This window comes from Hemiscyllium ocellatum, chromosome 37, assembly GCF_020745735.1.
Source record: "Hemiscyllium ocellatum isolate sHemOce1 chromosome 37, sHemOce1.pat.X.cur, whole genome shotgun sequence".
In the NCBI taxonomy this organism is placed as follows: Eukaryota; Metazoa; Chordata; class Chondrichthyes; order Orectolobiformes; family Hemiscylliidae; genus Hemiscyllium; species Hemiscyllium ocellatum.
Window position 1 is genome coordinate 17,360,420 of NC_083437.1, and position 23,286 is coordinate 17,383,705.

At 42.5% G+C, this 23,286-nt stretch overlaps 1 protein-coding gene across 3 annotated transcripts in view; it reads left to right on the plus strand.

Annotated features, from left to right (window-relative positions):
• Window positions 1-23,286, plus strand: part of LOC132833601 (rho guanine nucleotide exchange factor 10-like protein) — a 205,766-nt gene that overhangs the window by 27,870 nt on the left and 154,610 nt on the right. For all 3 annotated transcript variants that reach the window (XM_060851979.1, XM_060851980.1, XM_060851981.1), the window contains exon 2: window positions 5,116-5,203. In XM_060851979.1, coding sequence (XP_060707962.1) covers window positions 5,149-5,203 — 55 coding nt within the window. In that variant the 5' untranslated portion in view covers window positions 5,116-5,148. The remainder of the gene's footprint in view (window positions 1-5,115; window positions 5,204-23,286) is intronic.

The following is a 23,286-nucleotide window of genomic DNA, read 5'->3' on the forward strand; positions in this document are numbered from 1 at the left end:
TATGTTTCATTTCTGAACCGCTGAATTTCTCTTTTTTTGTGAGAATTCGTCATTTAACTCAATTATTTGACTCAATTCATCATCTGTTTAACTATTGCAGAACACACATGTTGAAGAGATGTAAGAGAAAAAGGTGACATGCATTGGATCTGTTTTTAAAGGTGCAGCCTTTTGTTCAGAGAGCTGAAAGGGTTAATACTGTGCAGTGCCGTAAACACCCGACCACTGTGATGATGTCATGTGGACTGGACAGAACAGTTTAGAATCTTAAAGGAGTGAATTAATGAAAGAGTAAAGGTGAGGGGGGGGTAATTTTTTTTCCCCACAGTGAATAGCTTGGGTATGGAGAGCATTGCCTGGAAATGTGGTGGAGGCAGGTACAATTGAGGCATTCCAGTGAGTTTTGAATGGTTATTTAGTTTGTAATAATGTGCAGCAGTATGGGGAGAAAGCAGGAACTTGGTAGTTAATAAAGCTCATTTGAAGAGCCAATGTGGGTAAAATGTGCCAGATAGCCGCCTCCTTCAATGAAACAATTCTGAGATTCAGAGTGTGAGATCTAACACCTGCTCCTTCTCAAGAAATTCATTAACAATGTATGTCATATCTTTGTAACCTGTTGGGCTTGTCGACATGTATTTAGCTATGTCTTGCTAACTTTGAGATTCTCTTCTATTCAGACCAGGAAGTGGCTTTCCTCAACCGCAGTAGACCAGGTAGTTGGTTTCCTGCACTTAAAAAAAGGATGTTGTTAGAAACCATCATCATGAGCAGCAGCCTATACAGTGCAGTGAGTTGGCATGCCCTTTCAATACAAAGGGACCAGTTAAATAGTGGGATGTCCTGGGGCTGATGTCTACAGGCGTTGATTCCAGTACTGCAGTCCCATGGCTCTTTTCCTGGCCATCTAAGCCCAAAAAGGTAAATTAGATGTTCAGTTCTTGTTGAAGAAAATCAAAAATCACAAATTCTTCAGTAGTTCCCATCCCATGAACAAGGTTAATTTTTATTTGTTTATAAAAAACCTGTCCTGTGGACTGTGCAGGTTAGGAGTGTTTATTGCCCAGTTCCTTACTCTTTGAGTAAAATTCTTCCCCTCCTGATTCCAACAATCAGATTAACACAAGTAAAAGCACAGAGCAGAAAATCATAGGTTGCTTGTCAGCTGTTGACTGCCCATGCATTAAGCAAGGTGCAGGCGGGCCGTTGCTAAGAACTGAACAGGCCCCTTGGCAAGCTATTTAATGTTGCAGGCAAGATGTACCAATCTTGAGCCAACTCTATAAATGAGTAAACCACAACTCCTGATTCTGGATGGAGACTGCCAGGATCTCTGGTGCTCATGAAAATACTGATATTCCTGTAACTATTCTATCACTGTAACCCTACATTTCCCATGGCTAATCCAACTAGCCTGCATCTCCTTGGATACGATGGTCAATTTAGTAATGCCACACATCTTCGGACAATGGGAGGAAACCAGAGAACCCAGAGGAAACACACAGACACAGGGAGAATGTACAAGCTCCGTACAGACAGTTACCCAAGACTAGAATCAAACCAGAGTCCCAGGGACTGTGAGGCAGCAGTGCTAACCATGAAGCCACTGTGCTGCTCCTTGAACCACTGTGCTGCTCCTTGAACCACTTGCTTTGTTGGTCTTGCTCCAAAGGGTGCTCCAGGTGATCCAAAGATTTGTTTGGGAGAAGTGTTGTGCCACCAGGAGAAGTGCTCGAAAATACATTAGAATCAGTCTGCTTTTGGCTCTATACCATGGCCAAGCTACAGGAACCAGACAGATGCCTGCCCTCCCATAACTGGACAGAAGCAGTGGAACACTTGTGTGACACTTGTCATTCACTGGCAAAGATTGCCTAAATCCAGAAATGGTTCAGACCTCCCAGGGTCCACTGTATTCGCTGTACTCTCTGGGTGTGCTTGGGGCAAGAATGTAAGATCAGGGCGGCATGGTGGCTCAGTGGTTAGCACTGCTGCCTCACAGCGCCAGGGTCCCAGGTTCGATTCCACTGTCTGTGTGGAGTTTGTACATTATCCCAGTGTCTGTTTGGGTTTCCTCCAGGTGCTGCGGTTTCCTCCCACAGTCCAAAGATGTGCAAGTCAGGTGAATTGGCCATGCTAAATTGCCCATAGTGTTAGGTGCATTAGTCAGAGGGAAATGTGTCAGGGTGGGTTACTCTTTGGAGGGTCAGTGTGGACTGTTTGGGCCGAAGGGCCTGTTTCCACACTGTAAATAATCTAATCTAATCTAATCATTCTCAAGTCCCAGTTTCATTCCTGTCTGGCATGTTTCTGAATTCAAAATACTTACCTGTGGAGTCAGTTGAGGTCCTCACTTGGAGAAGACTATTTCAGACAGACTGGTTGTTAATTTATGTGTGTGTTTTTTTTTCCAAAGATACTTTTGAGAAAACTCTCTGTCCTTAACACGTACATATTAACTAGAAAGCCTGAATTTCGCTGTGGGGTATTATCACTAGATTAGCAATCCCAGCAAGATAGAGTCAGAGTCATACAGCATGGATAACAGGCCTTTCGGCCCAACTTATCCATGTCGACCAAGTTTCCTAAACTGAGCTAGTCCCATTTTCCTGTGTTTGGCCCATATCCTTTTAAACCTTTCCTATCTACATGTCTCTCCAAATATCTTTTAAATATTGGAATTGTACTTGGCTCTCCCACCTCCTCTGGCCTTTCGTTCCATATACACACCACGCTCTATATGAAAAGGTTGCACGTCAGATTCCTTTCAAATCTTTCCCCTCTCACCTGAAACCTCTAGTTTTGGATTCCCCTACATTGGGAAAAAGACATTGGCTGTTCATCCTAGATAATGCTCTGGAGTTAGTGGGCGGCACGGTGGCACAGTGGTTAGCACTGCTGCCTCACAGCACCAGAGACCCGGGTTCAATTCCCAACTCAGGCGACTGACTGTGTGGAGTTTGCACTTTCTCCCCGTGTCTGCGTGGGTTTCCTCCGGGTGCTCCGGTTTCCTCCCACAGTCACAAAGATGTGCGGGTCAGGTGAATTGGCCATGCTAAATTGCCCGTAGTGTTAGGTAAGGGGTAAATGTAAGGGTATGGGTGGGTTGCGTTTCGGCGGGTCGGTGTGGACTTGTTGGGCCGAAGGGCCTGTTTCCACACTGTAAGTCTAAGTCTAAGTTAGGAGTTCAGATCTCACCATGGCAGTTGGTGGAATTTAGTTAATTTAGAAATAAAATTAATTAGTAATTTTGGAATTGAAAACTAATCTCAGTAATGATGACCATAGAACTACTCCTGATTTTCATTAAAATCCATCTGGTTCACTCATCTTTCAAGAAAAGGAAATCTGACATCCTTCTCTCGAATGGTCTACATGTGACTTCAGCAATGTGATTGACTCTTAACTACTCTCTGACTTGGCTTAGCTAGTTACTGTATTCAAGAGTAATAATGGATGGTTAGAACAATTCTTGTCACCATTGCACACATCCCATGAAATAAGATTTAAAGTAAAAAAAACAGACATTGAACACTTAATAATTGAAGAGATTTTTGGTGCTAGTCTTCTACAGACTTCCAGTGCAAGGATAGATTATCAATTTAAAATAGAAGAGGTGGGAAAGTGAAATATCCAATTACTGGTCGATTGAAGCACTTTTCCTGTTGGAATTGAATGACCAATGCCAATACTCTGAAGAAACCATTCACTTTGCTGATATTGGAAAGCTTTTACCTTCTTTGTCACCCACGAATCATAACTTCAGGAAAGGAGAGAAGAAAATTGAGGGAAATATGCATTGTATTCCTTTGATTTGTTTCTCTCCAAGCCACTCACATCCTAACTTGGAAGTATATCGCTGTTCCTTCAGTGTCGCTGAGTCAAAATCTTGGTACGCCCTCACTAATAGCATTGTGGGTCTACCAACAGAGCAAGGTCTTCAGTGGTTCAAGGGGCAGCACGATGGCGTAGTGGTTAGCACTGCTGCCTCACAGTACCTGGGACTCTGGTTCGATCCGGGCCTCGGGTGACTGTATGTGGGGAGTTTGCACATTCTCCCTACGTCGGTGTGTGTTTCCTCTGGGTTCTCTGGTTTCCTTCCACAGTCCAAAGATTTGGTAGATTGACCATACTATGTTGACCATAGTGTCCAAGGAGGTGCAGGCTAGGTGATTAGCCATGGGAAATGTAGGGTTACAGGGGTAAAAAGATGGGGTGGTTGTGGGTGGGATGCTCTTTGGAGGGTCAGTGTGTACTTGATGGGTCGAATAGCCTGCTTCCATACTTCAGGGATTCCATGATTCTAAGGAGGCAGGCTACCACTGCCTTCTCAAGGGGATGATGGGAAGGCAATAAATGCTGGTCCATCTGGCAATGTCCATCCCCTAAAATGGGGTTTTTGTTTGAAAAAGTCCTTTTTAATAAGATCCAATAAATGGCAACTGTGTAGACTCTCATGTTGCAGTGATTTAATGAAAAAATAATTTGGGAACAATTATTTTCCACAGAAGCAATGTTTACTGAGTGGCCCACTGGACATTACCAGACAGGTCCCAGACAAACTCAGTTTTGTCATCTTGTTGAGTTTGCTGATCATGGCTTAGGCAGTTTTGAAAGTATTTCGCTTGATCCCTGTATGGTTGAGTAGGATGGGTCGGGAAAGGAAATAAGTGAGATACCACTGCTGACAAACTGATCTCAAAGTTGACAACAGTTACCAGTCTGTTGTTGAGCCCAACTTGACGGACTTAAGTACAATAGGCTGTGTGTTGTGATGTGAAAATGTATATTTTTCAACAATGGGCAATGCTTTGATGTGACTCGCTTTGTGGTAGAATTACTTATCAACTCAGTCTAAATGGTCACTTCTGCCTAGGTACTCAGGGCCAGCTATGGAACTACTCTAATGCTGAGTCAACACCTTTTATAGAGGAATCAAGGTTATCTTGTATTATGTGAAGCTTGCCTATTCTGGTCATCTATGGCAGATTTCACTATCCTCACTATTGTATTGCTGATTAGTACAGTGTGTAGCTTGCTTCATACAATTGGGGTTGTTCACAGGTTATACTTGAGAATAACACCAAATAATAATGCAATGGCTTTTACTCACAGGAAGGACCTGGGATCTTCTTGCTGATGTGACAGATGGCAGTATACTGTGGAATGGCTTCCTCAGAATCACCTCCTCTCCAGCCGGAAGGTAAGATATTGCTGACTTTTGTCCACATTTACTCTGAGATACCATTAATAGTTATAGGGACAGGTGGTGCTGTGGTGCTAGTGTCAATGGATCCAGAGGCCCATCCCAATGACCTGGGACATTAGTTCAAATACCATCACGGCCCTAGTGGAATTTAAAATTCAGTTCATAAAATCTTGAGTTTAATCTGTTCAAAGCTAGTCTGATGGTTGCTTAGAGACCTGACTGGTCCGTTTAAGGAAGGAAATCTGCCTTCCTTATCTGATCTGGTTTATATATGACTTCAGGTCCACAGCAGTGTTCTTGACTCTTACTCAGCTTGAAGGCAGTCACAGATGGATGACAATTGCTGGCCTTGCCATTGACCCCAATATCTCATGACAGAACAAAGAAGTATGACCATTGTTTTAATACAAGATGAGTATGAATGTGCTGAGGGCTGGGTTTCCCGTTTATACTACAGTTACACTGGCTAGCACGTATTATGGAGTTCCTGTTTTTGCGCATCATTCACAATAAGAACACTGTTATGAATTTTGAGTTATGCTACATAGCATGAGGACAAAGCAGCCCACTTGATTGGCATTGCATCCACTCCTTCCACCACCGATGCTCAGTAACAGCAATGTATGCTATAAAAGATGCACTGCAGAAATTCACCAAAGATCCTCCTACATTTCGTTGAATGTAGTCGTTGGAACATACTGAGCTGAGTTGTTGTCTTGACACAGAGCTGCATTTCACTGTGTAGCTGTACGTTGACTTTGTTGTGAGGAAATCAGATTTTATTAGATGTTTCTGACACCCGCCATTTTCTTCTGGTGTTTTTATGGGTTGGGAATGTTTAGTGTCCTGCACACCTTCCCGCTTGTTGAGGTTGGGTTCCCCATTTTAAATGAAGAATTGGACTTTCTCATGCACGACATTTTTGGCTGATGGTGTGGACGATTGGAAGCCCAATAGAAACATGGCAGTTTTGAGAGTTCAGGAAGAAAGTGGAAGCCTTGCTGAGAAGCCAGGAATGTTTTGAAAACTGGGTGTTTTCACACCATCATATGTCACTGTTAACTCCTGTATTGTAATGTAAATGTGATTTTTATGCAATGATTCAAAAGTGAGCATGCTTTCATGTCAATCTGGATTGTACAATTATTCACATCCATTGCAGTAATAGGAAGTACAATAATGTAAGAGGAAGAAAAAAATAAAACCTATCCCATGCTGATTTTATGCTCGTTCAATTGGGCTGGCAGTATTTTTGCATGGGTCTTGAGAACTCTGCATGGAAGTTATTGAGAGAGTGGTGATGGAGGATATGTGAGGGGTGAGGGACAGAGGGGTCACATAGGGATTGTATTGATTGGCATGAGGAATGTGATGTTGAATGGAGTGTGGGTGAGGGATTGAGGTAAAGGGGGGGGTCCTTAAATGGCAACAAACTGTGTTTTGGTGAACCAAGGTCAGCTTTCTCATGAGCACCCCTCCACTTCCACACTGATCATACACACTGCTATCACTCACAAAAGGCACAACAAACCTAATCACTCAGTGAAAGCAGGGAAATTGCTCTTAATGTGAGACATGGTCTGGGAGTGCGTTTTACAAACTGGAATTGTGCAAGGTTGGGCTTTCTAAAGCCCAGTTGAAAATTTTATCCATTGGATTCAAATATCAAGCACATTCTTCCTCATTATGATTTTGACAGATACTGAAGAGAACCTTGTGCCAACTCTACTGCACAGCTCTCTACAGCAACCGAGAGTGATGCAGGATAGTTCTTCATGTGTTCGAGACATTGGCAATGACTGTAGACCTTCATTTATGTTGTCTTTGATAAATCTTTGCAATAGTTTCAAGTTATAGATTTTCCCTGTTATTGAAGTTGCAACATCTTGTTTTCACTTCTGCCTCTACGACCTGCTGTGAGGCTACTGCAGACCTTTCATGTGCCCGCAGCGACGCTGCCAAATTCTGGATGTGTGTCTGTCAGCTTGTGGATCTTACCTGCTGTCCAGAAAGAATTTGCTTGGAAAATAGGAAGAGTCAGCCAGAGGTCCCACTGCACTCCCTTCCTGCCCAACTGTGCTTGGCTGTGGAATGATCATCCATAATGACACATTTGTGGATCAGAGTTTGCAGCTTCGTCCTGCAGAAAAGTAGAGAGAACTTTCATTTATACAGCAACTTCCAGCAATCCAACACATCCCAAAATGTTCGCCAACCAAGGAAATAATTTCTGATGTGTCCACAACTGTAATATAGAAAATGTGGTGGACACTTTACAGACAATAAGGTTCCATGAACAGCAAAGTATTTTATAAAGTGTTTCAGTGATAAAGATGAAAAAAAACCCACTGCAGTTCTATGATATAGCACCATTAGATCTTTAGTGTTTACCTGGGAGGGCAGATGGCTCCTTGGTTTAATGTCATGTGCAAAAGAGGCACCTCTGACAGCACAGCATTGCATCATGACTGCCAGGAGATGCTTACTTAGCTTTGTTTAGTCTAGAGTCGGACCAGACCTTAAAAATCTTTCAATTCTGAGAAAAGAGCAACAACTGAGCCAAGACTGACCCCATTGTAATCTTCTGAAGGGGTAAGGTTTCGCCAAGTTGCAGGCTGAGTGCTCAGAACACTGCTATTGCATATGTCAGCTTGGCTCAGAAACATTAATGTCAATGACAGGCTGACTGGTGTTTGGAAAGAAAAGAGTAAATCTGGATTTTACATCAGTCGTGATATTCCAAGAACTTTGATGTGTTTTGCAGCTATAGTTATAACATCATTCCCAGCACATCAGGAGTCCAAACTTACCCTGCTAGGAGACAACATCAGATCTTTGCTGACTGCTGCCACTAGCGGGCATTCCAGTCCAGAGGTGCAAAATTTCTAATAGCAACATCTAGGTAACTCTTGATTATACGCCTCAAAATTTCCAGAAAAATATTTTTTTGAAATGCCATATTGAATTCCTGATGAAGGGCTTATGCCCGAAACGTCGAATTTCCTGTTCCTTGGATGCTGCCTCACCTGCTGCGCTTTTCCAGCAACACATTTTCAGCTCTGAATACAATATGCAGGCAAGTACACAGTGCATATGAATAAAATACCATACACTGAGTTTAATTTTTTAAAAATTCATTCACAGGATATGGACATGACTGGCAAGGCCAGCATTTATTGCCCAATCCCAATTGTCTAGAGGGTAGCTAAGAGTCAACCACATTGCTGTGAGTCTGATGTCATATATTGGCCAAACCAGGTAGATTGATTCAGATGTTTTTCCCCCTAACAATCAACAATGGATTTGTGATCATCTTTAGACTCTTAATTCCAGATTTTTTTGAATTCAAACTCCATGACAGGATTTGAGCCCAGGTCCCCAGAACATTGCCAGGGTCTCTGGTTAATAGTCTTGCAATAATGCCACTAGGCCATTGCCTCCAGTGGTTTTGGATAGTGGTTTTGAGATCTTGGCAGCATTCTACTGATTTACCATGAGTATTCTGATGGGACACTACTGGAGTTACCATGAAGTTCTACACTAATTTCTACCAGTGTGGTATGGGCAATAAGTAAGATTTTAAGTGAAGGTGGCTCCTCAGGCTTAATTTTGGATCCACAGGCATCGGTTACTCTCCACCAGCTGCAACACATATTTAAACAAGGTACTGGACTTTTAGGACCATTATAACCAACCGTGATTCAGATTGCCAGTATATATCATTCACAGAAAGCAGGAGAAGGGGCCGTTACTGATTCTTTCTTACCCCGTGAAATACTATACACCCCAATTACTGCCGTGACCAAATTCAGGTGACTTCAGTTTGGACTGTGGATGGATGTTACCACCTGTAAGGCTTACTGGTGGAATTCAACCATGGAATTAAAAGGACTGTGTAACTGGGAGGTACTCCAGATGTATAAGCTGCAGTTATGTTCCAGATGTTACCTGAGGTTGAGGCAATTTGTTTAAGCTCGTACAGTTTTTGAGTTTAAAATATTTTGACCACCAAGTTGCTATTAATTCTGGTGGCTATGGTGTTGCTGAGGGCAACAGGTCATTTGAAACACTGGGGAATAATTGGACCAAAGTTTTTCTCAGGAAGGATGTTATTAAGCTGGAGAAGGTTTAGAAAAGATTTACCCCAGGATGTTGCTGGGAATGGATGTGCTTGAGTCATAAAAGAGAGGGTGGATAGGCTGGGACTTTTTTCACTGGAGCATAGGAGGTTGAGGGGTGACCTGGTAGAGATTTATAAGATCACGTAGGGCATGGATAATGTTAATGGCAGGTGTCTTTTCCCTAGGGTGGGGGATTTCAAGACTGGGGGAGGTGTTTTTAAGGTGAGAGGTGAAAGATTTTAAAAAAGACGTGATGGGTAATTTTTTAATGTTGAAAGTGATTAGTGTGTGGAATGAACTTCCAGAGGAAGTGGGGATGAGGGTACCGCAACAACGTTCAAAAATCTTTTAGATACCTTCATGAAAAAGAAATGTTTGAAAGGATATGGGCCAGATGCAGACAGGTGGGACAAGATTAGTTTGGAATTATGGTCAGCATGGACTGGTTGGACCGAAGGGTCTTTGGCTCTTTAACCAATGAAATTTATGAATTCTGAAATAATCGTTGGACAACACCAAGACATTGGGCAAGTTAGGGTGGCTAATTTCAATATCAAAATGACAAAGTAAAGAATAGAAAGACTGGATTAAGATAGAAAAATAGAGGCAGGAAGATAAAGTTTCTTAAAAGGTGACATTTTAAAGATGTCCAAATGTAGAGTAATAAGACTCTACATTTCTTTAATTGTTCACTTTCTGAGGGAGAAAGACTGATTGATTGCAATCAAGTTATCAAATCATTGAAAGAGTATGCATCCTGCCTGATTACTGTACTTAACTTCCTGTGGCATATTTGAAAATCAATGAATGCACAAGTGCAGAAACTGTGAGAATTGTGCCGGTGGCTACGTTCACAATACAAATGGCAGAGTGTTGTAAGTCATCCAAAAACTTGTGGTGACATGCTGTTCAGAATGTATTACTACCTCACCAAGAATCATTGGCAGATTTATACATTATAATGGCATGAGTCGTTCAAATGCAGTTACTTTTCCAGGAAAATCTTGACCACAGCCTTAGTTCACTCATCTCCGCAGACAAACACACATGCACCCTCACTTAAAATAAGCATTAAGCATTCGGGCACTAGGTAGGCCATTGTAATGGCAGCCTTAATGGCTCTAATGACGAGCGCACCACTCAATGTGCAAGGGGGCCTTACAGTCCAAGAAATATCCACATTCAATTCTGGTATGGACTTTGATGGTCTTAGCTATGATAATGGTTGGTGCACTGTTATTGATCTAAGCATCATCCTAACAAGCAGAATAAAATCCACTACACTTTATCATTATTCTTGAGGGATGGAGACTTCAGGTGAGAATGTGCTCCACAATGCCTTTGATTTCATTTTAATTGTGTTTGCCTTAATAAGTATTGAACAGCAGGCAAGCATGAGCCAGTGGCTTCTGGATATAAAATAGAAGGTTAGCGATAAGTGAGAGCCGAGCAGTACTTTGGGGGAGTTAACACCACATCTGGCCTCGCAGGGAAGATCCACATTAAACAATAGGTCAAAACATTTCTGTGCATGAAGTCATGGGAAGTTATTGGACTGGCCTTGTATGTAGCACAGTTTCATGCAGAAGAAGACATTGCTTGTATTCCAAAGAACACTGGGATTCTTTATTTAGAATCTAGATTCTTGACACAGGGTTGCCCAATTCAGCTGAAAACAGTTGATCTACAGTTAGACCTCTGATGGGTGATGCAGCACACAATCCTGTTTGTTAGGAAGGCTGCTGTAACACACCAGTTAAAAAGTATAAAAATTGCGTATTTTTCAAAAATTGCTTTGATGACCTAATTAACAAATGTGCATGGGGTGTGGGGGCGGTGGGAGCATTTAACAAGAATATATGAATCATTGCTCCCTGCGTTGAAGATGCCAACTTTCCTGCTAACTTGGAGTCATCCCAAGTACTCTTTGTATGTGTACTAAGGCAGTGCATATTTGCAGGAAATGGGACTCCTAATCCTCACCCCAGTGTTCACATGTTTATTCTTCCAGACAGAGTGTATTGTGATCATCAGTGAGGAAACTGGCAGAACTTGCTCTTGTTATCCATGTGGTGCTGAGGCCAACTCCAGTTCCCATTCTGCTGTTTTCCCCCCAGCCCCCAGATTCTCCCATTTACACAGCACTCAGTGAGGTAACCATTCTCTGTATGCCTCACCCCCAATCCATATAATCTGTTTACTGAGGGTGTTTGATAAGGTCCTGGAAAGATTCAGATTTCTTGCTCCCAACTGACTTGGAAGCGATTCAGTTCAAATTACGATGTTGCTTTGCCTTAGATTCAATTCACAATGGGTTAAACTCCACGAAAAACGAACACCTTGCTTAAAGGCTCACAAACACAAAGCAGAAATTGCTGGAAAAGCATAGCAGGTTTGGACAGAAATCCATATTAATGTTTTGTGTCCAGTGACCCTTCCACTGAACCCAGCAACTTCTGTTTTTGTTTCGGATTTCCAGCATCCATCATCCATTCTTTGGGTTTTTATCTGGCTTAAGGGCTCTCCTTCTGAAGAATTGTACTGGACTTGAAATGTTAACTCTCTCCACAAATGCTGCCAGACCTTCTCCAGCACTTTGTGTGTGTTTCAAATTATTTGATATATCTGTGTCAAACAAACCAGGTGGAATGCTAGATGCTTAAGAATTGTGTATAATCGTGTGGAGCATTTAAAACTGAGGGTCATTAATTCAAACCATTTGAGTGTTGTTTCCACATTAAAGCGAGCTCAACCCAGCATGGGTTTTTAACTCAACAGACAATGTATGCCCATGGCTCCCACACACAAACTGGAGGAGACTTTTCTGCATTAGTATGATTACTGTAGGGGAGTCCATAAATACACATGTTGTTATAAGGGAGTTATGTGGTGGCTTAAGAAGGAGGAACATTGGACAAAAATGCAAATACAAGAACGCTAAGAATAGCCATGGTTTATGTGAAGTAAAACACCAGCCCAGGCAGGCCAACTAGCTTCTTCCAGTACCCTAAATCTGTGATGACTTTGAGCAGGATTGTGTCTTTGTGAGAAGTTAATAATGGACATTTAAAATTGCAGGCTGACTGGAAATCAGCTAAGTTTAATTTTTGGTGGGTTTCATGAAGGATTTCCTTCCACCAGGTGGAATAATATTTCTTGTGCTATCTTCTCAAACCCACCCCATTACCTGTGCACCATGTCTCTAAGGCAACACAAGTGGAGTACTGGCCACTGCCAGAACCTTCTTGACACCAGCACCATCTTCAAAGGCCAACTGTGCATCTGTGCAAATGCTGCCAGTCAGGATGCCCTGCATGTTTTGTTTTATTTGTCCTGAATGTATTGGATAGAGGGTAGTGGCATCTGCTTTGCCAACTGGAACCCAGAGATAATGGTAGACAGGGTGGGTGGGAGCAGTCGCTGCCCATGCAGCCTGCCCTCAGATGTTTTGGTGACTGCTTGCTCCTCTAACCCTCTGTCAATGAGCTGAAGTCTCCAGATGCCCCTCTGCCTTGGGCGGCACGGTGGCATAGTGGTTAGCACTGCTGTCTCACAGCGCCTGAGACCCGGGTTCAATTCCCGACTCAGGCGACTGACTGTGTGGAGTTTGCACATTCTCCCCGTGTCTGCGTGGGTTTCCTCCGGGTGCTCCGGTTTCCTCCCACAGTCCAAAAGATGTGCGGGTCAGGTGAATTGGCCATGCTAAATTGCCCGTAGTGTTAGGTAAGGGGTAAATGTAGGGGTATGGGTGGGTTGTGCTTTGGCGGGTCGGTGTGGACTTGTTGGGCCGAAGGGCCTGTTTCCACACTGTAAGTAATCTAATCTAATCTAATCTAATGTCAGGAATTGTCACCATCTAGTTTCTATCCAGCGAGTGGGAGAATGTGAGTCTGCATCTCAGTGCTGTGAGATGGCATTATAATGAGGATATTACTGTGTGCTAATCCATGCAAGTGAGAATATCTTTTTGCCGTTCAACAGTTGTTTGAAAAATGGGTCTTTCTGTTCTTGATGGTGGGAAGCATATCTCACACCTGGTTCTGCCAGCTTTCTTGCAAATGTTCACACTCTTCAGTGCCTGGGAAAATTCCACCCTGTTTCTTGTTCAGTCAAGGTGGAAGTGTATATTAAAAGAAACAGAAGCAGGTAATGCTGGAGCCGTTCAGCAGATCAGGCAGAATACGTGGAGAGAGAGCAAACAGAGTTGATGTATCAGGTGTGTGACCACATCTAACTGGGAAAATACAGAAATGAAATTTCCCTGGAGGAAGTGAAAGGTTGGCAAGCAGAATGAAAGAGAAGGTCTTGGATAGAGGGGAGGAGAGAGTAAGTGACAAAATGTTTCATCTTGCAAGGCCATTGGGGATAGTGACAGGATAAACAAACGGTGTGTCTGCAGAAAGCTGGGATCCTGAAAAGCTGTCTTACACAAGGAGAACGCTTACCTCCGATGGCAATAGCGTGATTCCAGTGGGGATTGGTTCGCACACTTGCTTCTTCGCAAGCACTGATGTGAGCTTCGAAATCTCCACTCCATTCTGTGCATGCCCCGGTGTCCATGCGTGTGCAGTGAAGGCGCCGATCTTCGTGTCGTTCTGTACGTGCGCCGATGTCAGCTGCTGACAGAGCAACTTTCTGTGAAGTACTGTACAGAGAGCAGTCTTCTCACATGTTTTTAAATGTACTGTGTTAGACTTACTTTTGTTTTGTTGATTTTGACCTTCATTCAGGTTATGCTATACTTTGCATTCGGTCTTTGAGTGATTTTTGAGCGATTGTGGGTGATACTTCTTGCTCACCTGTCCCTAACTGCACTTTTCCCATAGTCCCATTATTTCTATTAAGTGAGGTTTCGGTGGAACGCAATGCTAGCGTTATAGGAGAACTACCTGGATCACCAACTCAGCTGGAATCACTACATAAATGCAGTGGTTAGAAGAGTAGATTACAGGCTAGGAATACTGTGGTGAGTAACTCACCTGCTAACTCCCTAAAGCCTGTTTGCCACCGACAAGACACAGGTTAGAACTGTGATGGAATACTCCCCAACAACACTCAAGAAGCTTGACCACCATCCAGGACAAAGTAGCCTGTTTAATCCACAAACATCCACTCCATCCACCACCGCTGCTCAGTAGCAGCAGTGTGTACTATCTACAAAATGCACTACAGAAATTCACCAAAGGTTTTCAAGACAACACCTTCCGAACCCATGACCAAGTTGGCAGATTCATGGGCACACCACAACCTTCAAGTTTCTCTCCAAACCCCTCACCATCCTGACTTGGAAGTATATTGGCATTCCTTCTGTGGCTGGATCGAAATGCTGGAATTCTCTCCCCATAGGCATTGCGGGTAAACCTACAACACGTGGACTGAAGCAGTTCAAGAAGGCAATTCACCATCTCCTTCTCAAGGGCGAGTAGGGATGCAGTAGATAATGGCCCAACCAGTGATGCCTATGTCCCATGAGTGCATTAAAAAAAATATGGTGAATCAATTCTATTGACAAGTTTGTGCTGTTGAGTTGATACTTTAAAGTACCACATTCTTCCAAACTGAAAAATGAAAGATACATTGACGATGATAATATTGCTCTTGCCTGTTGAAGCAGTACTGTAGTCTGATTCAATGTGTCTATGGCTGCGTCCTCAATCCCTCCCACCCTATTGTTGGTCTCTTGTTTGTTAATACGTGGGTGCAAAGATTGTCAATGGTTGCTAAATAAAATTGAGACACTTTTCTAATGGATAAGGAAGGGGTGCTGACGAATGTTTCAGCCTGAAGTGGATTCGCCTCATTTCCCATCAACTTTCTTAAGGTTTTATTTCGCTGGAAATCTGGACAGTTGCATTTGGAACCAGGTAGCGTGAGGTGCCGAAGAAAATGTCGATGTAAATTTTAATTGAAATTGTCAAGCAAAATGCCTTGATGTATTGTTTCTGAGGATGCAGAATGAAGCAATATGAACCTTGTTTTAAGATTTGTGAATGGAAAATCATTTTACTTTGGTACCATGCTTTACATACAAGGTTTGGTGATACTGATGAAGTTTCAAATGTTTGTTTTTGTGAGTATAAAGTACAAAAGTGAGTGTGTACATGATTTTTTTCTCCCCATCACTGGTCCCCAGTATTCTTCATTCACCTGATGAAATAGTTATGGACTAGACCAGACCCCTCAAAATATTTTAAGAAGGTAGCCTAGCTTTTTCTTATTTTAAATGCGAAGTGTCTGTTCTCGATACATTGTGACTGGTCAAACTGCTTGATATTAAGCAAAACGCAATTTATTTAAACATTGTAGTTAAAATACAACCAAAGAAAGAGTTATTTAGAATAACAACTCTGCTGGAAACCTTAACAGTAACTGTATTAATCATTCTGTTACTAATTGCAAATTAACTATTCCGATATAGTAACATCCCATAAACGCACGCCTTGTCAAAAAAGGAAGATTCAGACACAGGTCCTCACATGTAGTTCTCCAAATCAGGAGGAAAAAAAAATCAAGAGAAAATAGATGAAAAAGAGAGTGTAGTGGCCAGGAGACATTCGCTGAAGCTTCCAATGATTTTGCAACCCGAGTAGTTTCCAATGCTACTGAAAAGCCAAATTTGAAATCCTAATCTGTGGGAGCTGGCCGCACCCACTCAGGCTTTTTTTTTTAAAAAAACCCAATGCTTCCCAAGCTGTTTACTCAAGAAGTCTTAACTAGCCAGCTTGGTATCTCTGCCTTCCAACCTCATTTTTAAAAAAAGACAAAATAAACTCTTACAGTGACAGCATCGTCACAACATTGTATCATGCCTATATCTGATACTATTGGTATTGTGCAAATTTCCTGTCCTGGCCCCAGTGTCCATGTTGTCCTTTGCTTGTGAGTCCAGACTGTGAGACCTGCCCAGACTTATCAATCAAGATCATGAAGCTGCATTTGGAAAGGACAAACATAGACAATAAGTGCTGTTATACTTTAATTAAATAGAAACAAGGAGGTAACATAATATTATTATTTCGCTGGAAATCTGGACAGTTGCATTTGGAACCAAGAATTAATGAACACTCCACTTTTCATTAAAAAGTCCAATCTCTTTCCTGTTCTGACAGAGAGCTTTTATTGATCTTTTTGCAGAGTAATTACTGGAATGCTCTGCTTTTGCATTAGCAGTTTCAGTGTTGTTGATCATTGTTATGTGTCACGTTAAAGTAAACATCAGTACAGGACCATCAACGTTAACCTAAAAGCTAAACCCAGTTATTTAGTTGATGAGGGAAACGTAAAGGTGTCAATATCTCCAGACTGGATCCTCAGTCTCTGCCAGGTTACCTGTAGTGCTATAGAGCAGGTCTAACTTGGGCGACAGAGAAAAAAATTAAACACATTGTAGGTTCAGATTAACATCCAGTGATCACTATCAATAACAAGTTCTGCACAAGTGTCAGTATGGGGTTCTGCTGTGATGCCACATGCATCCGAGTAGCCAGTGACACCGACTGGGCTGTCAAAGAATGAACCCTTGTCTGAGGCATCAGGGATAGTAAGTGCAATAATTCCTCTCTTAAACACAACAGAAAAATTGGAAGGTAAACAGCAGAGTAAAGAAAGCTGAGGATCATTTCCTGCTTAAAAAGTTTTAATTGTAAAAGAAAGCTGGAAGGCCCAGGTAGAACTGTGAGGCCTGTATATCAGTAAAGCTTTCTCACTAATACTGCATCAGATTCCTTGGCTGGATCTGCTGAAATTGTTTACAAAGTGAGAGTGTTGAGGTCTGGAAACTTCTGGACTGGAAATTGTCTTTTGTCAGGTCATTGACTTCCTGTAAAAAGGTCACCATTCGCTCTAATGGTGTAAACATGTAATAAAAGCAAATTACTGCGGATGCTGGAATCTGAAACCAAAAGAGAAAATGCTGGAAAATCTCAGCAGGTCTGGCAGCATCTGTAAAGAGAGCAAAGCTTTGACAAAGGGTCAGTTAGACTCGAAACGTCAGCTCTTTGCTCTCCTTACAGACACTGCTAGAACTGCTGGGATTATCCAGTATTTTCTCTTTTGGGAGGAAGACCATCTGTTTCTGATTAATCCTTTTGCTGCTGAAGAATAAAAAACACAAGCCTTAGTGGCTGCCAGTTGTTGGTGACAGTGAAGAGAGTTGAAGAGCGTTTGACTGTTTTTAAATACGAGGAGCACATTTTCTTTGGGGTAGCTTCAAGCAGTTGAAACATGAAACTAATATTAGGTATTCAACCTCTGAACAAAAGAACTCTCCTCAGCCTCTAGACAATTCAAGCATTTATTAGAAGATTTTACATCTCAATGTTTATGGTACTTTACCACTATAGGAAAGTAATTCTGTGATGTTTTGCAAAACATTATTTTCTTTTCTTCGTTCCCATCTTGTTGCCTCATGCTTTTCTCAAAGACATAATCAGAATATCATTCCACAAAGCCAGCTAACACTAACTCTAACCCTATGACTGCCATTAGCCCTCATCCATGGGTCGCCTTTTGCATTTGAGCCATTACTGACCACTGTGACCAAGGCAGATTAATACCTTGCATCTAACATCCACCTTTTTGCCAGGAGTCACCAAATTGCAATCAAGACATTTCCTGTTCTCTCTGCCGCCTTCTCTTCCTTGGATGCAGAGGGTGTGTATCATGCCCCTCCATTTGGTTTTAGGGAGGCCATATAATTTGGCATTCACAGAGTTGAACTTCTTGAGCTATGCAGATCACCTCCCTGCCTTGACCACTTCGGATAAGTTTCCAAAAGTGATTTATTAGAAATGTTGCATTTTGACGAGTTGGAGCTTCTTGTGGCACTGCAGTAATGTCCCTTCCTCTCAGCCAGGAGGGCTAGGTTCAAGTCCCACCTGCTCCAGAGGTATGTGATAACCTCTCTGAACAGGCTGATAAGAAAATACCTTCGTGTGTTGAATTGGGTTACAACAGCTACCTAGTGTGCATTTATTTGTTTCAAAATACTCTGAGTATTTGTATGAAAGGCTGGGCATAGGTATCTTTGCATGTGCTGCAATCACTGTGATACCAGCTCAATATGAAGGTGTCAGCTTCAGAGGATACCATAAGTGTCTGAAGAACCTGGGAAGTCTGTGAAATCCTGCTGAACTTAAAAACATCATTTTTCTTTTGATTTTATTCTGTTTCTTGCCCAGTAGCTGGGAATGGACTGCAGTTGCAGGAGGTTTCTGGTGAGGGTTCCTGGCAGTGGGGCAAGGGAAAAGCTGGGGCTGTGGGGGAGAGGGACAAGAATGGCAGGGAGCCAATGATCAGCACCGTTGGAGGGAAGGAAATGGGGGAGCTGGTTGGTGATCAGCCAAATGGAGGTTGAGAGCTTCCTTGAGGAGCTGTGGAGCATTCCTATTCCTCCTAGCCTGTAAGGAGACCAAAAGAAGACAATTAACTTCTGGAGCCAGCATTTCCTTCCTTCCTGTCATTGTTGGCATCGTTTAACCTGGTGTAGCATGATTTTGGAGCAGATTTGTAGCTTGGGTGTGGATCGGGTTAAACAATGACACACGTGGGAGTTCCTCGCGGCCTGGCATTCAAACTGGAACTCCATTGACAGACATATCAAGTTGGAATTTGAACTGAAAACAAAAAAATGCTGGCGATCACAATGGGTCAGGCAGTATCCATGGAGAGAGAGCAAGCTAATGTTTCGAATCTGGAGCTGATGTGAAGTTTGGAGGAGGCAACATTTATGCAAATTGGGAGCTTGGAGGGGTGGCGCATCAGGGGTTGGAGTGCAGGGAGACAAAGGATGTAATAGTACAGATTAAATGATTTGAAATATGAGAATAGTAGAACAATGGTGTGTCCAACTGCCAGATTAGGGGAGGAGAGAAAGGGTGACAGAGAATGTAAAAGTACAGCTAAAAGAAAGGAAAGGAATGGGTTCACAATTTGAACTCAATATTGATCCAAGATGTTACCAGGAATGGAGGATTTGAGTTATAAGAAGAGGGTGGATAGGCTGGGACTTCTTTCACTGGAGGATTATAAAATCACGAGGGGTATAGATATGTGAATGGCAGATGTCTTGAAATCCCCCACTTTTGGGAAAAGACTAGGGGGCATATTTTTATGGAGAGAGGAGAAAGATTAAAAAAAAATGAACAATATTTTTCTACAAGAGAGTAATCCATGTGTAGAATGAACCTCCAGAGGAAGTGTGGATGAGGCTACAGTTACAACATTCGAAAGGCACTTATTCATGTATTTATCTAAATCTTTAGAAGGATGTGCGCCAAGTGTAGGCAGGTGGGACTAGTTTTGTTTGAGATTATGGTTGGCATGGACTGATTGGACTGAAGGGTGTGTTGTCATGCTGTTTGATTCTGGGACCCCATGATTCAATGCAGCAACATTGAATTTTAAATTGTGTTTCCGACTCCAATGAGAGATCCCTCTTTAAAAATGTTCATTATGTTGTGGGACACTCCTGTACCATCTGATCTACTGCTGTGGTAAAATAAGGCTAGTGATCTCAGTATGCATCGTGTTGAGAAGTGTTTCTACATTAAGTCTAAACTCTCACCTGTCCTTGAATGGCTCCTGCCCATTGTTGGGAGCGGTGGTCATAGAGCTCCACAGCACAGAGAAAGACCCTTCAGCCCATCAGGCCTGTGTCGGTCAAAAACTAGCCTCAAGCTATTCTAATCCCATTTTCCAGCACCCAGCCCTAGCCTTGTCTGCCTTGGCATTGCAAGTGCACACCTAAACACTACCTAAATGTTCTGAGGATTTCGGCTCTAACACCTTCACAGGCAGCGAGATCCAGATTCCCACCATCCTCTGAGTGAAAAAGGTTTCTTCACATCCCCTTTAACTGTCCAGTCCCATACTTTAATTCTCTTATATACATGCCTGACAAATCTGCTAGAATTCTTTGAGGAAATAATGAGCAGCTTAGACCAAGGAGAGCCAATGGATATTATCTACCTGGACTTCAAGAAGACCTTTGACAAGATGTCGCACAGGAGGCTGCTGAGTAAGATAAGGGACCATGGTGTTAGAGGCAAGGTGCTAACATGGAGAGAAGCTTGGCTGTCTGGCAGGAATTGGAGAGTGGGGATAAAAGGGTCCTTCTCAGGATGGCAGCTGGTGACAAGTGGTGTTTTGCAAGGCTCAATTGTTGGGACCGCAACTTTTCATTTTATACGTTAACGATCTAGTTGAAGGAACTGAGGGCATTCTGGCCAAGTTTGCAGATGACGCAAAGATAGATAGAGGGACAGGTAGCATTGAGGAGGCGGGAAGGCTGTGGAAGGATTTGTACAGGATAGGAGAGTGGGCAAAGAAGTGGCAGATGGAGTACAACTTGGGAAAGTGTGAGGTCATGCACTTTGGCAGAAAGAAAAGAGGCATGAGCCGTTTTCAAAATGGGGAGAAAATTCAGAAATCTGAAGTGCTAAGAGACTTGGGAGTTCTAGTCCAGGATTATTTCAAGGTAAACTTGCAGGTTAAGTCAGTAGTTACGAAGGTAAATGCAATTATGGCATTAATTTTTGAGACAACTTGAATATAAAAGCAGGGATCTACTTCTGAGGCTCTATAAGGCTCTAGTCCGGCCACATTTGGAGGACTGTGAGCAGTTTTGGGCCCATATCTCAGGAAGGATGTACTGGCTCTGGAACGTGTTCAGAGAATGGTCCCAGGAATGAAAAGCTTAACATATGAGGAACTTTTGACGACTCTCAGTCTATACTCGATGGAGGTTAGAAGGATGAATGGGGACCTAATTGAAACATACAGAATACTGAATGGCTTAGACAGAGTGGGTGTGGGAAGATGTTTCCATTGGTAGGAGAGACTCAGGCCAGAGGGCACAGCCTTGGAGTAAAAGGAAGACTTTTTAGAATGGAGATAAGGAGTAATCTGTTCTGCCAGACAGTGGCGAATCTGTGGAATTCATTGCCACAGAAGGCTATGGAGGTCAAGTCATTGAGTCTATTTAAGGCTGAGATAGATAAGTTCTTGATTGTCGAGGGGATCAAAGATTAAGGGTAGAAGGCAGGAGAATGGGTAGGAGAAACTTATCAGCCATGATTAAATGGTGGAGCAGACTTGGTAGGCTGAATGGCCTAATTTCTGCTCCTATATCTTAGGTCTTAGAACCTCATACAATATTGTTCACTCCTTTCCATCCCTAAAGTCTTTGTGGTTTCAGGGCAAATCTGTCCAATGTGCTTACTTTTGTTATATACAGTAAAATCTCGGTGTTAGTTGATGATGCTGGAGATATTTGGGTTGGATTTGGGTGAATGCGGTTGTGTGTGCTCACTGCCAATTTTGATCAGCACGGACCCTGAGTTGGGGTGAACACAGTTGTCGCATGGGCCAATATTTACGCAGATTAAAGATTCCAACCGTGATTAAAACAATCAGGAAGGACTCGCCACATTGTTCAACCTTCTGCTGGTGGGACACTTGGACAATACACAAACTGCTCCACCTCTAAGCATCCTTCATTGCTGCATTTGATATCCTCATCCCTGACAATGACTAATTTGAAAGCATTCTTGATTTGTCACTCAAACAATTTTTGCCTAGCTCCAAAGATTTTGTAACTAATAAGTCAGAAATATTTTAGACAGATAGAACAAACACACAAATCCATTGAATGCCCAGTAAAACTTCTCCTGGATTGTTCGGGAGTGGTGTCTGGGAGATTTAATCTTTCATTCCCAGAGACTCCAGGACAATATGGGATGTGTTGCAGTCCTTGTGTGAGTGCGTGTTTCTGTGCATGGGAGTGACTGTAGAAGGGTATTTAGTCACACCCTACTCAAAGGAAGCAGCACTTATGTAGAATTATGCCACATTTAAAAAAACACAATCCTGTTCCTGAACGATTCTGAGAGCTTTTTAAAAAGTTACATGGGAGAGTGCCTTACAGAAGATCGTAGGTTTTCTTTCTGTTCCTGAAATAGTAGCAAAACTGATCACAGTTTAAATGAATCTCATTAATATGCTGCTCATAAGAGAAGCCAAATAAACCTCACGACAGTTGGTTGATGGCATCAAGCAAATTAAGTGTGTAACATTATATTTGCCAAACAGAATGCGCTTAGGTCATTCTGAAGCTTTACAATGTCCAAATCAGGCTGCAGATGGAGAACTACATCCAGTTCTGGTCACCGTGACACAGCAGTTGCATTGATGTGGTACAGAAAACACTTGCTTTTTTTTTGAGCAGGAAGAATTATGAGCAAAGATACAAGGCCTTGAGGTTTCAGGTTTGTAAAGTGATGTCTCAAGAGGGAACTTGGAGATAGGGGATAATGCAAATCTTAAAAAAAACTTCCAGATCCAGCAGGACTCAGGTCTCATGTCTGTGTCTGCACTGTGAAGGGCAGCTTTAGGACAGACATTCAGAAGGATCTATTTCTTGTGATGGTGATCAATAGTTGGCACAGGTTTTGATGAAGATTGGTTGAGGCCAGGTTCCTGGGCTTAACTAAGTGAGATATTGTAATTGGATGATATTAAATACTGGCAACCTGGAACAGTAAGATGAAGTGGGCTGAATTTATTTACGTCTAGTTTGGATTTTGCCTGAGCAGCATTTGGAAGGAGAACTAAAATGCGTGGGATTGATGTGAATCGATCGTGCTGGCCCATAAATTAAGGATGCAATAATACATTCTATTTAGGTGTTTTCATAAGGACTGAATCTAATGTTTACTTGACTATCAGTTTCATCAAGTTTAACGGGTAGGCTTTTCTTGCCATGAGACCCAGCTAATTCTATTTGCGTATCTTACCAATCATGCCTCATTAACTACCTGCCCAACTCCTATGGTATCCCTTTCCACCAATTTTAGCCCCATCTTTCCATGCGTCAGTGCCAGATCAACTGACCATTTGGCAGAGTCCACTAAAAGACTGAAGGCACTGGAATGAACACCCTCTTTAAAAGGATGCTGT